This window comes from Ovis aries, chromosome 3 (genome assembly GCF_016772045.2).
Source record: "Ovis aries strain OAR_USU_Benz2616 breed Rambouillet chromosome 3, ARS-UI_Ramb_v3.0, whole genome shotgun sequence".
Classification (NCBI taxonomy): domain Eukaryota; kingdom Metazoa; phylum Chordata; class Mammalia; order Artiodactyla; family Bovidae; genus Ovis; species Ovis aries.
The window spans coordinates 129,706,773-129,723,701 of NC_056056.1; the positions used below are offsets into that span (position 1 = coordinate 129,706,773).

At 41.5% G+C, this 16,929-nt stretch overlaps 1 protein-coding gene across 2 annotated transcripts; it reads left to right on the forward strand.

Moving 5' to 3' along the window:
* Positions 1 to 57: 57 nt before the first annotated feature.
* NUDT4 (nudix hydrolase 4) lies at positions 58 to 16,727 on the forward strand. Of its 2 annotated transcripts, none has more exons than XM_027967201.2 (5): positions 58 to 525; positions 10,930 to 11,040; positions 11,874 to 11,918; positions 13,679 to 13,766; positions 13,969 to 16,727. In XM_027967201.2, exons 1-5 carry the CDS (start codon positions 427 to 429, stop codon positions 14,169 to 14,171), a joined length of 546 nt encoding a protein of 181 aa, XP_027823002.1. In that variant the 5' UTR covers positions 58 to 426; the 3' UTR covers positions 14,172 to 16,727. The 2 variants fall into 2 exon arrangements, with proteins under 2 accessions (XP_027823002.1, XP_014950084.1); XM_015094598.3 differs by having other exon boundaries at positions 13,682 to 13,766.
* Positions 16,728 to 16,929: the final 202 nt, after the last annotated feature.

The window sequence follows — 16,929 nt, forward strand, 5'->3', positions numbered from 1 at the left end:
AGGGGGGGCGGGGCGTGCGCGGCCCCTTAAATACGGCGAAGGGGGCGGTGCGAAGCTGCCGCGGCGCTGCTGCCCAGTAGGCGCCAGTTCCGGCAACTGTCTCCTCGTGGCGCGAGCCTGGAGCCTCGCTTTCTCCGGCAGCGAAGGCGGCAGCAGGAGAGAGCGGAGGCGAGCGTGCGGCGGGCTCCATGGAGAGCGGCGGACGCCCGGGCAGAGGCGGCGCTTCCACCCCGGTTCCCGGGCTCCAGTGACCGACGCTCGCGCTCTGCCCCGCGTCGGAGCGGTCGTCTGCTCCGGGACTGACCCGGCCTCGCTGCCCTTCCCCGCGCCGCCTCCTCGCTTCCCTGCGCCCCGACTCGCCCTCGACCCCACTGCCCGGCGGGGTGGCGGCGGCCGGGGCAGCAGCGGCAGCAAGAACCCTCCTCTATGATGAAGTTCAAGCCCAACCAGACGCGGACCTATGACCGCGAGGGCTTCAAGAAGCGGGCGGCGTGCCTCTGCTTCCGGAGCGAGCAGGAGGACGAGGTGAGGGCGGCCGGCGCGCTTGGTCCCCTCCGCTAGGGCGCCGGGGCGGGGTTGGTGTGGGAGTCCGGGCTGGCCGGGATGGGATGTCTTTGCGCTTGCCCTTCCCTTTCTCCATCCCCTTCTCAGCAGACCCTCCGCCTAGCCTCAGGGCTGGAAGGGATTAGCCCCCTCCCTCCTTCCCTCCCGCCCTCCCTCTCTCCTTCCTTCCTTTCTCTGGGTTGATTGTGGAAACAAAGGGGCTCACCCAGCCCTGCGCTCTCCCACGGGGCCGTGGTTAGGACGGGAGGCCGAGACGCCTCCTGGCCCCCTGGAGGGTCCCGGGCCGTCTTGCTCCCGCCTAGCGGGAGTCACCACTTTAACCTGCAAATGGAGCGTGAAACCAAATAAAACGCTGAGTACTAACAGAGGGTAGAAATGGCGTGAATGTTGCAGCCCCAGCCCTTCTGCCTCTTGTTATATTTTCCTCTCCCCTGAAATAGCAGTTTGCGGCTTCAGATGAATGTAGGCATGATTATGGAATATCCAGACAGTCCCCGTGCTTTAAAAACCCATTCGGTCTGGTTCTATCAGTTCCACTTTTTGGTGGATCCTTTAGTTTACAAGCACTTGGCGTATTTATACTGGATTAAAAAAACAAAAAAAGCCTCCTCTTTTAAAGTTTTCTGACTATAGAATGATGAGTAGTGAAAACCGTGGAATCACCAGAAGGGAGAAGGTGGACTAGAGGTGGGCAAAGTTGCCATTTTCTGACGGTAATCTCTACCTTTGCATATTTATCAGAGCTTCTTTGGTATGTTTTTCTTGACATCTGGCGAGGAGCAGTCTTTCTTGTTCTAAGAGGAAGCAGCAGTCTTCTGTTAATTCACTCATCAGCATTGGGTTGATAGTAAGGCCGTTGAGGTTTTTCTGGAGAACAGTTTATACTTACTTCGGTTTCGTATATTTAATTTAAAAATGGTTTACTAGTTTTATTTTGCGTGGAGCAATAAAGTCGATTGGTAGCTGATGAAAATCTTGTAGCATTGCCACTTCTAAATGGTTAGACAGGAAAAGCATTAACATTGAGTTCTGTTTCCATATCCAATTATGTCCAATAAAATATTAAGCTAAAGCTGGAGGCAGGAATTTAATGGCTTCCTTATTGCTAGTCCCTGTAGTTAGGATGAGTATGACATAGTGTACTCTCAGTGGCTTATATTGTTATGCTAACAAAAATCAAAGTACCTCAGAATGGTGCTCTTCAAACTCTTTAATTTTTTTAAAAGAAACCAAGCCTTTTAGTGTTGATCTCGTGCTCAGTTGAGGGTCTCTATTGGAATTTAAATTCCAAAGGAGTTTTCTAGAGAAGTTGATGTTTTGGGGCTGGGCCTGTTTAGGAGAGCCAGAAAGTAGAGAATGGCTTTTAGCATTTACAAAGTCAACGGGTTTTTTAAGTGCATTCTGTTAAAAAGATTAGAAGGTCCTTGAGGGAAGGACCACGTTAGCACAAAGCAAACTTTAAATATAAAATAATACTTACCAGAAGTGATCAAGATAGGTCAAGAATCTTATCTGATTGGCTCACTATTGTATAATTATTTTCTTAGTTGAGTGCTAACTAGGTGCTGGGCACTGCCTGAAGACATTTAAGTTTGTTACATTTACTCCTCTTAACTGCAGCTTTATAGGTGAGGAGACAGTTGCAAATCAGAAGTACTTTGCCCAAATGAGGTAATTAGGAAATGGTAGAGTTGGAATTCAGCATCTGGTCCCTGCTGATGCTGGGCTCTGAGCACAGGGCTAGGCCCAGAGCAGTTGGGTGCACAAGGTTTGCTGAATGAGTGAGATCATCCAAGGCTGAGTTTGGAAGACTTTAAAGTAGTGACTTTGAAGTCTTGCCATAATGTGAACATGGAATTCAGGCTTTGTGAAAACGAAGGTTCCCAGGGGAAAATATGGGAAATGGGAGGAAATTGAAATGGCTTGTATTGTGTGAATGGTAAAGCAAGAGTCTGAGGAGAGCATCAGAAGTTGATCGTAGCAGATAAATGAGTTGGTTTTCTGCTTTGAAATTATTTCTACAGTAATAACAGAGAAGGCAATGGCACCCCACTCCAATACTCTTGCCTGGAAAATCCCATGGACGGAGGAGCCTGGAAGGCTGCAGTCCATGGGGTCGCTGAGGGTCGGAGACGACTGAGCGACTTCACTTTCACTTTTCACTTTGATGCATTGGAGAAGGAGGCGGCAACCCACTCCAGTGTTCTTGCCTGGAGAATCCCAGGGACGGGGGAGCCTGGTGGGCTGTCGTCTATGGGGTCGCACAGAGTCGGACACGACTGAAGTGACTTAGCAGTAGCAGCTACTGTAATAAATGCTAGATTCCTAGCCTCTAGTGGAATCAAGAGACCAGTGCCATTATAAAATAAAGAGCAAGATTTGAAGAATTTATTAGATAAGCTTATTACGTAAAACTTTGTAAATGTGATAACCCGGAGGTTGCGAAACCAAGTCAATCAGTTTGTTAGAGAATATGCTCTGAGGGAAGGTTCTGGAATTCTTTAAATAATGCACAGCCAGCTTTAACGTCTGGTTTGGATCTTTAGGATCTTCGTTTCTCTTGTTGTGTTTATAGAGTTTAAAGTGAAATAAAATAGTAATTGCTTTTTGACCCTCAAGCTGTGCAGTGTTCCAGTCTGGCTCTCTACTTAAAGGGGTTCTAAGTAGACTTTAGAATAGGTTTTTGTAGGACAGAAGGGTGTTCTCGCAGCAGTTTTTATTCTTTGGGGTGTGGTTTTATGTATTTTCCCATTGCATCTCTTTCTTCCCTGTGAGGTAGATAATAAACATTAGCATCTGTAAAGGAAGAAATTAGGCAATGGAAGTAACTTGTCTCAAGGTCACAGAAGCTGACAGATCATTTTGAGCCCAGGCCCTTTATTTCTAAATCTCTTGTTCATTTGATCCTCTCCAACTAGTTGTTTCTATAGGGAACCACCCTTTTGACAGTTGGGCTTCCAGTCAAGACAACAAATAAGTATTCTATAGAGGAGCTGGGATCTCTGCCTTTGCTGTGAAAGTGGACAGTACATTCACGAAAGGAAACCTGAAATGGATTCCATTGAACGTATTTGCATATATGATGGTTGGAACCAGGTTGCAAGATGAAAAGTGTCGGCTCCTAAGGAACATGCTCTGTATAGCAGGAGGTTAGACAGATGACTGATATGAAAAGAAAAAAAGTCGTATCCGACACTTTGCAACCCCATGGATTGTAGCCCTCCAGGCTCCATAAAAAAATTCTCCAGGCAAGAGTACTGGAGTGGGATGCTGCTATTCCCTTTTCCAGGGGATCTTCCAGACCCAGGGATCAAACCCGGGTCTCCTGCATTGCAGGCAGACTCGTTACCCTTTGACCCATCAGAGAAGCCTATAAAAGGCAATAAAGTGCTGGTGAAGTACTGTCGGGCTTCCCATCTGGTGCTAGCGGTAAAGAACCCACCTGCCAGTGCAGGGGACAAAAGAGACATGGATTAGATCCCTGGGTCAGGAACATCCACTGGAGTAGGAAAGGGCAAAATTAGTATTCTAGTATTACTAGTACTCTAGTATTCTTGCCTGGAGAATCCCATGAACAGAGGAGCCAAGAGCACTACAGTCCACAGAGTCGCAAAGAGTCAGACATGACTGAGCGACTTAGCATGCAGGCAAAAGTACCATGAGGAGCTCCAGAGTTAAGATCCAGCATGAGTCATTTGGAGTTGGATTTCAGTGAGTGGGTAAGGAAGGACCAAACAGCATAAACAGAGCAAGACTTGGGGCTGTGGTCTAATTGAACTGTAGCTTAGGAGAACAGAGGAAAAATAGTGGCTGAAAAATGAAGAGCACCTTCAGTGTAAGATTAAGGAGTTGCTTGCTGTATTTCAGTTTTAGATTTATTCAAGTTTGGGGATTATCTGGCAGCAAAATAGGATAGAATTCTAAAGAGAGAAACAGAAATGACTTGATCCTGGGTGGAATCCAGGCACAGTTGCAAGTGAGAAACATACAGTCTTAAGAACTTGCATTTGGACTTTTTGCTGTAATTGGCTTGTAAGCTCGCTGAGCCAGTAGCCTTGAAACCTGTGGAACTCTAAACCAGAGCTCTAATAAACAAAAACTAAGCCGTCCCTGTAGCTCAGGTGGTAAAGAATCTGTCTGCAATGCAGGAGACCCGGTTACATCCTCGTCAGGAAGATCCCCTGGAGAAGGGAGTGGTAAATAACTCGAGTATTCTTCCTTGGAGAATCCCATGGACAGAGGAGCCTGACAGGCTATAGTCCATGGGGTTGCAAAGAGTTGGACACAACTGAGCAACAAACACTACTACTAAGAAATATTACGGCCTCTCTCTACTAGTACTTTAACCCTTAGAATCAATAAGCCTTTTCAGACATGTATCAAGAGCGTTGAGTCCTTGAAGGTTCTTACTTCAGATGGAAACCACTTTCATCAGAATTAACTATCCAAAGGTGGCCTTTTCTAACTGCCGGGAGATGTCACCAGCCTCCTTCATCTGTGCCTGCAGCTTTCCTAGACCTAGAGAAGGGCTGCTTAGCCTACCCAGTCAGCCACTTCTTCAAGGGAAGGCCCTCATGTACGATTTGCATCCGTATTTATTCTTACGGATTTTGGTGTATCACCAAGGCTTTCTCCAATTTTGTGAAACTTTATCCCATCCCCAGTGGGAAGTTTATCCCACTTCAGAACATTAACATGCTGGGAGAAAAAAGTCATGGTCAACACAGCTTAGCATTATCTACCAATCCATATAATCTGGGTTAAATACATTTTCACAGAATGTGTCTTTATTTCTGATCTTACAGCACTCTGCCTCTGTAGCCCAAAAAGTAGTACTAGTTTGTGAGTAATAGAACTTGGTAGTGGCTAGTGGATATATTAACTATTATTGTAACTTACTACCTTTTAAAATGTATATGTGCATAGTGGGTGTTCCTAATATACTGCTGCCCTAATTTTGGCCAAACGCCTATAAAACCGTTAAGTACAGTAGAGATAGTTTTAACCATTCGTGTTCTTCTTTGTGATAATGTGGGAAAGAAAGACCAACAACCCCAAAACAGCTTCTAAATATACAGATACAATTTGCAAAGTAAAATTCTTTATTCTTATATTTAGGGATCACTTAAGGGGTTCTCTGAATAGCTTTGTGTTTTCTGAGAAAGATGTGGTAATTTATAGTGACTACTTGTTCACTTCCCTGGTGGCTCAGATAGTAAAGAATCCACCTGCGATGTGGGAGACTTGAGTTCCATCCCTGCATTGGGAAGATCCCCTGGAAAAAGGAACAGCTACCACTCCAGTATTCTGGTCTGGAGAATTCCATGGACAGAGGAGCCTGGTATGCTAGAGTCCATGGGATCGCAAAGAGTCGGACAGGACTGAGCAGCTTTCACTTTCGCTTGTTCCTGGAGGCAGGCTGTGACCAAGAGCCATCGTAAGGGTAAAAGCTGAACCACAGGGCAATTTGGGGCCCCTTGGTGTAGGGAACCAACAGTCCCATGTACCTTCCACCTCTGAGGGCATGGCTGTATTAGGTAGACATCGAACAGCATATCCTAGTTCACACGCTTTTACACATCCCTCAGTGAGGAGGACTTGGGTGATATAGAGTAATATTATAGAATATTATTGGAATATTATTCCAATTCACAGACAAACCTTTGTCCAGCAAGATTCAGGGCTGGTTCCAAGTTGATTATCACTATACTGTTGCTACTAAAAGTGAGAGATACCTCTGTTCCAAATCTTGAAACATTGGGTATCTAAGAAAAACACATATGAAAAATAACTTCTCAACAATGCCAAGTGAATAGTATTTTATTCTGATAATTGACCAATACATGAAAAGAGGGATAAGATCTGATAGTGTAGTGGGAGGAATGCTGATATGAAGGTGGCCAGGTCGAATTGGGGAAGAAGTGTCTTCACTTTTCACCACTCTAATGCCATTGGCGTTGGGGTTTGAGTGTGATTCAAGTCTAATCCTGCAACTTGGTGGGTTGACTAGCCTCCTTTTTATAAATCTTTCCTGTGGTCTCAGCTCTGGCTTATCTGGAAAGTTAAGTGTCAACTTTCGTCTTTATCATCTTGTCCGACGCACAAAATCTAATAGGTCTAGAAAAGTAGTTGAAAGAGAATTTAAAACCTATGAATGACCATGTATGGACCTGTCAGCTGTTAGTGTATCCTCTTATTGAAAGAGTTTTTGTAACCTATCCTTTGTTACCTCAGTAATACCATTTATTTTAAAGCTTTGGTCATTTCTTTCATAAATAACAGTAATATTGGGGTTGGAAGGAAAGCTATGACAAACCTAGACAGCATATTAAAAAGCAGAGGCATCATTTTGCCGACAAAGGTCCATATAGTTAAAGCCGTGCTTTTTCCAGTGGTCATGTACACATGTGAAATTCGGACCTTAAAGAAGGCTGAATGCCGAAGAATTGATACTTTCAAACTGTGGTTCTGGAGAAGATACTGGAGAGTCTCTTGGACTACAGGGAGATCAAACCAGCCAATCCTAAAGGAAACCAATCCTGAATATTCGTTGGAAGAACTGATGCTGAAGCTCCAATACTTTGTCCACCTGATGTGAAGAGCACATTAGAAAAGACTCTGATAATGGGAAAGATTGAAAGCAAAATGAGAAGGGGGCAGCAGAGGATGAGATGGGTAGATAGCATCACTGACTCAATGGACATGAATTTGAGCAAACAGGGAGATAGTGGAGGACAGAGGAGCCCGGTGTTCTGCAGTCCCTGAGGTTGCAAAGAGTCAGACATGATTTAGCAACTGAACAACAACAAATACTGACCAAAAATATTTTCTTTGGATTTTTACGTACCATCTTATGGAAAAATCTGAAAGAACTTTTCTCCCAACCTAATACATAAATATATTCATTCACATATATATATTTAGTGGCAAATATCAATAGACTTACCTCATAGCAGCTGCACACCTTTTGTCTTGCACAACTTCCAGCAAATTTCACCACTTTCTCTCAGATTTTGCATCACAGACATCTAAGAGCCAACCTAGGATTGTGAAGCCAGTAAAATTATGAATACTTTTTAGCTGTCTGAGAGTAGAAAGAAGTCTGTAAAGGTTAATGCAGCGAGAGTGAAGTCGTGAGTGAAGTCGCTCAGTCGTGTCCGACTCTGTGACCCTGTGAACTATAGCCCACCAGGCTCCTCTGTCCTTGGGATTCTCCAGGCAAGAATACTGGAGTGGGTTGCCATTTCCTTCTCCAGGGGAACTTCCCGACCCAGGGATCGACCCAGGTCTTCCGCATTGTGGGCAGACTCTTTAACCTCTGAGCCACCAGGGATGTTCTAATGCAGCTGTAGAATTTAAAAATTGTGATAAGCATTATTTTGAGACAAAAGTATGGATAGAGGTGGATAGTGTGAGAACCCTTCTCTCTAGAAGTTTCTGTTTTTAGTAACACCTTTCTTAGAGCATTAGTTTGCATCCTAAAGCTGCATTGTAGATCTGGTACACTGGGGATGTTATAGAATGTTAAGATGGCTTTGCAGGAATTGAGAGGGAGATACTGAATAATAATATTCTGTGGTGTGGGTTTAGATTCTTCCAGTCTATAGTAGGGGTTTTAACTGTCCTTATCTCTGCTTATACTGTTTAGATTTCTTTTCTTAATCCCACCCACCCCCTTCCCCTACCACATAGCCTTGACCTCGTCTGCACTCCCAGGTACTCAAGATGAGCAGGCAAGTACTTAATAACATACCAGTTTCCAAATCTGTACCATCACCAAAGCCTCATTATCAGATCTCTTAATCTAGTTGTTTAGATACTGATTATCTAAACATTTGGATGTTGTACCTTAGGTATTACTCATTTTAAATTGATCATTTTTGGAAAGATACATTTGGAGTTAATGGCTTGATAAAATTTAATCGCTTTAGAATGTCAAGGGACTCTTGCAGCACAATTTCTTGGTTTCTCAGCTAAATCATTTGGAAGAGAAGTTCAGTCATATGACAGTGATGTCCTGTATATAAAGATTTGGGTTTAAATTGGAAGCTTAGGTGTTAGTTCAGAAACAGACACAGACTGTTCTAATGGTTTTTCAAGATTATTAACCTTATGTAAATTAATTCTTAAAGACTGTTGTGGTCAAATAGGAACATATTAGTCATTGACCTAGATACATGACGCTGAATTTCATTATTTTTCAGAACATTATGAATATCGATGGTTTTGAAACTCCCTGTTTACTCAATGAAGATGTACTTTTCTGGTGGCTAGTTCCCTGCACCACCCTGTTCCATTATGAAGGTGATCAAGGAGGTTGCTTTTAGAGCATAGAATTAGGCAGTAAGAATTTTATCCAGATACTAGAAACCAGTTTATCCCTAACTCATGCCTAGGAACCAGGAAAAGAAGCTTCCAGCTCTGTGGTCAGAACTGGTGGTTACCATTTGCTTTTTCTATGATACAGGATATAACACTTTTGTACCTTAAACCTTTTTTGTTCTAATTTAAAAACATATTCATTTGCCAGTCTTGATATAGGGTCACAGCCTTTGAATACCATAGACAATTGGCAAGTATACTTTTTGAATAAAATCCAAAGGTGAAATCTGATTTGCAGTTCCACTTGGTATAAAGTAGGATTTTAACTTTCTAGATTTTTAAAATTTCCTTCTTCTGGGTTTTTTTTTTTTTTTTTTTTTAAAGTAATCTTAGCCATACTTAATTTGATAGCAATTTTTAACAATCCATCTTTAATGAATTTTTGCAGAGCCTTTTTGATAACTACTTCCTGCCCTCATTTTATCATTAACGTTCAGTGATTACAAAAACAAGTGCAACTGGCAAAATCTGGGGAACAAACTTGTCTTGACAGATGAATCCAACTCAGTTGGTGGGAAAGCAGAAGATCCAACTGTGATGGCCAACAGTACTCACGGTAGTGGGTACAATGAGGCCCATTGTGCTTGGCCTACTCACGTGGGCTAGGATCTGAGGTATGTTATACTCCTTAACACTCAACAGTCTTGCAAGGCTAGTTACTTCTTTTTGCAGAGGAGGATGCTGTAACTAAGAAAGCTTAAATTTAAGGCTGTCTTACATTTCACTTTACCAAAATTTCTATGTTTGGACTTGGTGGTGCCCTCAATGTCAGCCAGTTGGGTGCTCAGTCATGTCTGATTTCTTTGTGACTCCGTGGACTGTAGCCCACCAGGCTCCTCTGGCCATGGGATTTTCCCAATAAGAATATTGGAGTGGGTGGCCATTTCCTCCTCCAGGGGATCTTCCTGACCCAGAGGGCAAACCTGCGTCTCCGGCATTGGCAGGTGGATTCTTTACCAGTGAGCCACCTGGGAAACCCCGTTAGTACTTTAGCTAAGGCTCTGTCAGTTGTTAATTTACAGTGCTTTCTCTAGACGTGCCCTCCGTTCTGCCTGTTACATACTCGGAGGAGTGATGTAGTAAAGTCCTGTCCAGATCAGAATTGAGAGAAACTGCTCAGGATTCTTGAGTGTTAGTCAATCCACCACTGTGTGGCGATGGTGTGTCTGTAGGCCGAGGCGTGCTGCTGCTTCTCAGATCGAGGGGAGTTGTGCATTTGAAGTCCTTCCCTCATCTCCCAACCCAGTTTTCTTGAGGTTTGGGGGAAAGGTGGGACTTGTAAACTGCTGTCAGCCTGGAAGTTTCCATTTGGGCAGATTGGGTTCTGGAGCTTACTCTTGTAGGTGAATCCTGGGCTGGCTGTAAATTCCCAAGGGCCAGCCCTTTATCTGGCAATAGGGACAAAGCTGGGCAGACAGTTGGCACAGTGTCAGAAAACCAGAATCCGCACTGAGGATCAAGCTTTGCTGTCAGCTGATTAATTTCTGGAGAGAACTGTTTGCATTTGCTTGAAGGCAATATACTAAGGTAATTTTGCAGACATTTCTGTTCAAGTTGGTCAAGACGCCTGCCTGTTACTGTCATAAACATCATTTGGTTATTTATCATAGTCTTTCCCCACCTCCGTCCTCTCAACTTGGGTGAATTCCAACCTAACCTAGTGCACAAATTTTCACTTACAGGATGGATGTTTACTTCTTGTTTCAGATACTGTTAAAAAGTGAACTGGCAGGATACTACTCTGTATTAATAGTGTATGGGGTTTTTCGTTTGTTTTATAACTGTGTACACATTTCAAGCTTAATGCCGTTCTTGACCTGGATTTGCAGAGTTTCCTATAAAGGACAAACAGTATTTTAGGTTTTGTGGGCCATACAGTTTCTGTTGAAATTGCCCAGCTCTGCTGCTGTAGCATGAACAAATAAATGTGAATGTCCGTAGTACTTCTGGGGCTGGGGTTTACAGTTATGGTCGGGCTTGCAGGTCCTGTTGGTGAGCAGCAGTCGGTATCCAGACCAATGGATTGTCCCCGGAGGAGGAATGGAGCCTGAGGAAGAGCCTGATGGCGCTGCTGTGAGGGAGGTTTATGAAGAGGTAAGATGGAGAGTAGGGCATCCTGGGTAAGGTTCACAAACAAGGCAGTTTGCTAAATACACCGAGGAAGAGGCATGAAGACAGGCAGGCCACACAGTGCTGTTTGGTTGTCTGATTCAACATTTTAAAGCACGTAACTACAGCTAGCACTTTGGTAAGCAGATTATTTTTTTCTACCTGGTAAAATAGTTAAAGATCAATGTGAAAATCCCCCAGAGCTGAATAACACAGTTATATAACAGTTAGTCTCATCAGTGATCAATATATAACATGATGGCCTTGCCCCAAATCAAGGTTAGTGTTAACTGAGCAAAAATGTACAGAGAGAAAATTCATCATGTGCTACAATTCATTTTCAGACATACATATAGGAAGCCAGTTGCTTTTATTTTACTGGCTTTGTCTTAAAGTTCAGTAAAATGAGGGCACATACATGCACAGAAGCACACTTGGCCTGCTTGTCTTCTCACAACTGATAGGAGATGGAACTTACTTTTACTCAGGAGCAAAACAGCATAGATCAAGGGCCATAAAAACTTCTTGAACAGCAGTTAGAGCATAATGAGAAGTGAGTGATAAGGCTCTCATTGGGTGTTGGTGTGTAATTGGAAAGGTTTTCTAGGGACGGGTCTTAAGGGATAAGCAATTTCAGAGAAGGCACGTGCCAGTCTGTTAGTTTTCATTCTGGGTTTGTGGCACACACTGAAGTTCCAGTCTGTCACAGTACCAGGTAAAAGGAACAGGACTGTGCAGTGGAAGGGGAACACAGAGAAAATAACTTGCACATAAATTCTGTTACGTAAAAATTTTATATTTCGTCTTTTTTTTAATAGGCTGGAGTAAAAGGAAAATTGGGCAGACTCCTGGGCATATTTGAGGTGAGTTACAAAAGTAATCCTCATCTTGCTGATAGAATTAATGACTTCTTCCTTCCTAACAGGCCAGATAATCGGCAGCAGCCTGAACTAGATATTCCTCTGAAGCTACCAGTAGGCAAGGAAGTCATAAGGATTTAGAAGGGAGGGAAGTGGAAGCTGTTTGACTTTCATACACTATTACGACAATATTCTCCGTGTCACCTAAGGGCTTAGGTCTCTCATGGATACTGCCTGGAAATGAACCCTTTGCCTTCAGCATGTAACACTGGATGATATGCATAACGACTTTATCCTGAAAGGACACCGTGAGGATGCAAAACTCAGATGCGCAGACTAGACACTAGGATAGAATTCTCTGCTATAATGTGTTACTGCTTGAGGCAGAATGGAATTTGTGCAGAGGAAATTTGAAAGTGACAAGTATTCCATGGAAGGTGGGGAGAAATGAGGTCAGGTCAGGAGACCCAAGCTGTTCTCAAATATATTTTCATACAAGATTCAGACCTAGATACATGGTATATCAGACACATTGTGATTTTTTTTTTCAAGATACCCTTTAAGTGTTAGCTTAGTCCTGCTGATAGGACTATAAATACAGTCCTTAAAGATTTTATCTTTTAGCCTTTTTCAGAAATCAGAAAAAATTCTGATTGTACAGCACCTGGTAAAATTGATGACTCCCAGAATATAGTAACACTGGAAGAGTAAAGTTCTTAAGGTACTATAATTTTCCAGAATTCACCACTTGCCTTACCCAGTTAAATAGCACCATCTCCTGGTTAAACTGAAAAACACTGAGTCTTCTGTAACTGAGTAACCAAGGTACACATTAGTGCATATGTGAATATGCTGACAAGATTTTTAAAGAAAACTTCTCATGTTTGTGTAACATGGGAAGGCAACAGTAATAAGTGCTTTATAATTACTATTTAAATTTCATAGAATCTGAACAGAAAATGGTAATCAGTGTACCTTTCCCCTTAGAAAAATATAAGGGAAAGTTAGAATGTTCCTGCCTAGTCACCATGGTGATTTTGATTAATTTGTGAACATAGCAAATAAGTGTATTGATTTTCCAGGCATAGAGTTAAGATGACAGATCCTTAAACATAATGTTTTAAGTGAGAGAGGCCTCTGTTTTATTCCCGTTCTCTTTCATTCCCAAAGACATAAGATACTGATTGAGTGAATTACTCGGGTGATTTGTGGTAAAAAAAAAAAAAAATTAGGGCAGTTGTCTGACGTCTTAGACTATGGCAAACAAGGTTAACTTTAGTCAAGGTGAAGATGAGCCCCTTCCTTTAAGGCCAATTGTGTTTAATTTTGAACCTAGACACAAGGTTAGGTGGCAGTTTTAATAGGAGTAAAAACTGAGTTGGAGCATATAGGACATGGCATTCTAGAAATGGACTGTCCTCATACTATTCTCAACTTTTGCTGTGTTCACCAGGAAGCTTTTACATACTTAGGCCTCCTCTCAGACTAACTGAATCAGCGTCTCTTTAAAAAAAAAAGAAACAAACTGCATCCTGGGTGATGAAATAGATGGTCGAGGTTGAGAGGCCCTGGTCTAGGTTAGGAAGTCTGCTCATGTTTTGTCTTAACATAAATTCACTCTGGTGCTGAGGGTTGTATGACTGAGTATACTTGCCTGTGTTGGCAAGAAAACTATGCTAACGTAGGCCGCACTGAATTCTTCACTCAAAACATGTGCATGACTAGCTCTTGTAGATTAAAATGCTTTTCTTTTTATATTCAAGCAGAACCAAGACCGCAAGCACAGAACATACGTTTATGTTCTTACTGTCACTGAAATACTAGAAGACTGGGAAGATTCTGTTAATATAGGTAAATTCCCTTTCCTTTTGCTATCTGAATTCTTTAAATTCATACTACATGTGTATATTCAGTTTGCATCGTAAATTAGTTTCTAGCTGCTTTTTAGAGAAGATCAATACACATCTGCCAGTTTGAGTTATCTTACAATTGTAAGTTAACTTCATTTATTTTTATTATATATTTATTTTTATTTCATTTGGTGTTTTTTTAGGAAGGAAAAGAGAGTGGTTCAAAGTGGAAGATGCCATCAAAGTGCTCCAGTGCCACAAGCCTGTCCATGCAGAGTATCTGGAAAAACTAAAGCTGGGCTGTTCTCCCACCAATGGAAACTCTACAGTCCCGTCCCTTCCAGACAGTAACACCTTGTTTGTAACTGCTGCACAGACCTCTGGGCTGCCGTCTAGTGTAAGATAAGAGAGAATTGGAAAGACCTCTTCCACCTTGTGCAGTCTTGTGGGCAGAGGCTTCTTTATTATCCTTCACAAACATCTGAATGACACTTGCAAACTGTCTGAATTTGCCATGCAGGATTTTCAAACAATTTGCATGTTTTTCAGATGCTTTCAAATCTTCTTTAAAAAAAAAAAAAGATAGTGTAAAATATTTTAATAAGCCAAAGCCATGTGGAATTTTTTTTAGATGCCTTAACTGTACCCCCCTTACTCCAGTCCACCCACCCACCTTGTTATTTTGGTTGGCATTTTCACAGCATTTTTTTTCAGTGTTTGTCCATTTGCTATCAGTCTGTGGGTTTTGTCACATCAGCTTATTTGTGGGTACATTTTCCCCCCTCAAATTGTTTTAACAAAGCACACACACACACATAGACACAAAATCATTTTCACATATTCAACAAATCCTGTTGTGGGAATTTATGACAATAATTCTTGATATTAAAGCAGTCCATCAACCCCAAAACTTGTTTCATAGGATCACAATTTTAATTCATAGATCCCAGATTTGGACTGTTTTTTCTATATGACCCTATTTTCAGGAATTTGTCAACTTGTGTCAATTTTCCCAAGTGGTATTACATCACCTGATATGGCCAATTCCCGTAAAGGGACTCAACAGTCACTTTAAGACAAAGTTTAACTCTATAGAGCTAGTGATTGTTAGGCAGGTACTATAAGCAAATTGCATGTAGTAGATAACATCTTATCATGAAAACTGTACTCCTAGAATTTGCGTTAACATGCTCCATGGCCAGTTCCCTTTATCCATACTCTCTCTTCACACAGAATACAAGAGAACTAATACGTCCCTCAATGTAAACTAATTTTAAAAACATTTTGTTTTCTAATTTAGTGACATCGGTTAAACTTGCTGGTAAAGGCCAGTCGGTGCTGATTGCATCACAGTTGAGTGAAATGGCCTTCTCGTTCAGCTGTTACAGACGTAGATTGTTAAGGCACCTTAGAACATCTCATCTTTTATAGCTGGTCAGTAGGTATTATATAAATACTGGGGCTCTGGAACATACCTGGACTAAGAATTTGTCTTACACTTGTCTTTATATTCACTTAAATCCAAGAATCCCATCTAACAGAAACACATGAATACCTTTTCTGTACTTTGCTGACCAAGCAAGAAATGAGGTGGGGCAAAGTGAAAGATGATTCTATATGTAAACATCATAACTGGTGAATATAAAGTAGAAAGTAAGCATAGTTACACATTTGTTCTCTAAATTGTCAACCTTTAAAACATGATTGCTGCTAAAAATAGAATACTGTTACACTTAAGGAAAATTGGTGCCACTGTTTTGAAAATGAGATCTTGTGCCGTAAATGCAGCTGAACTAAATATAAATACTAGTTCACAAATGAATGCTGTCAAAGGAACGAGTAAAGTAAAAAAACTTAACCAATGACATTTCATCCTAAATTATGTAATGTGATCAAACATGATCATCCAGAATTTTTATATTTTTCTTTGTACAGAGGTTATGTATTCTGGGTGTTTGTTTTTTTTTTTTTAAAGGAAGCATTTTAAATCCCACAGATTGACACTTTGTAGTTTTTTCTCAGTAATCTCTGAAGTTTCTTTAAATTATATACTTCACACAGCAGAGAGAACTGGATTGTTTTTGTATATAAGACTTGTGTCCACCTGAAATGTCAGAAGTACTGGGGGAGGGAGGCTGGGTATCTTGTATATGATATTATTAGAGGTAATAATGCATGAACTTATTTTATAAACTCTTGGACTATGTATTTGACATGTAAAATATGTACAGTATTAATGTCAGCCATTTCTTAAAAGTGAGCCTATAAATATTGTTGTATAATTTTCTTTGGTCAGAAACATTTGGAGTAAGTAGAACCACTGGGTCAGGATTTTCTTCAGTGCTGTTTAGCAAACCACCTGTCTTTAGTCTGTGCAACTAGGAAAAATTTGTATAATGCATCAAAATACTTCAGTTGTCACACTTTAAATTTCACACTTCACTATTCTTTTGGAACCCAGCCTAGCAAAATTTCTTAGAGGAAAGGCCCTAAGGAGACTTATTTCTGTTAAGAGAAAAAGCTGACTTCTGCAGACTCAAGAGCTGAACCTACTGCAGATAACAAATAGTGTCTACTAGCTCAACTCTCCAGAGCTTACAGAGCGCTGGGGCTGTCACTTGTGCTTTCTGTGGGGTAGCAGGATAAATTTGGGCAGCTAGAATTTTCAGTTCATTGTGCCTCCTAATTAAAGAAGTTTATAAAGTAACTTGTAGACACAAAGTAGCAACTGCCTTGCATGTTTGTTGCTGGGTTGTTGGGTTTTTTTTTGTAAACTGGTGAAATTTTTCAACCAGGCATATGCCATTCAATTTTCTGTCAATCACACAGAACTGAAGGGGAAATGATTGTTGTATACACTTTGCTTTGCATGGTCTCATTTGAGATAATTGGTGTAAGAATCTTGACTTTTTTATATTTGGAAACATCAAATAAAAAATGGAAATGAACTTTTTTTAACACAGCTTAGCACTGTCAAAGTGAAAACTTGTCTGGCGTTGCACAGTAACAGCTTTACTCACTGTCTTCCCATTGATGGCCATATAATTTTGTTAGTCGTTTATTTATACACTTGCTTTTTATGATTCTTACTAGTGGAATTAACTAACGTAAAAGGAAGGGCTCACCGGTAAGGTGTTGCCATTACTCTCCACTCTTATGTTTTC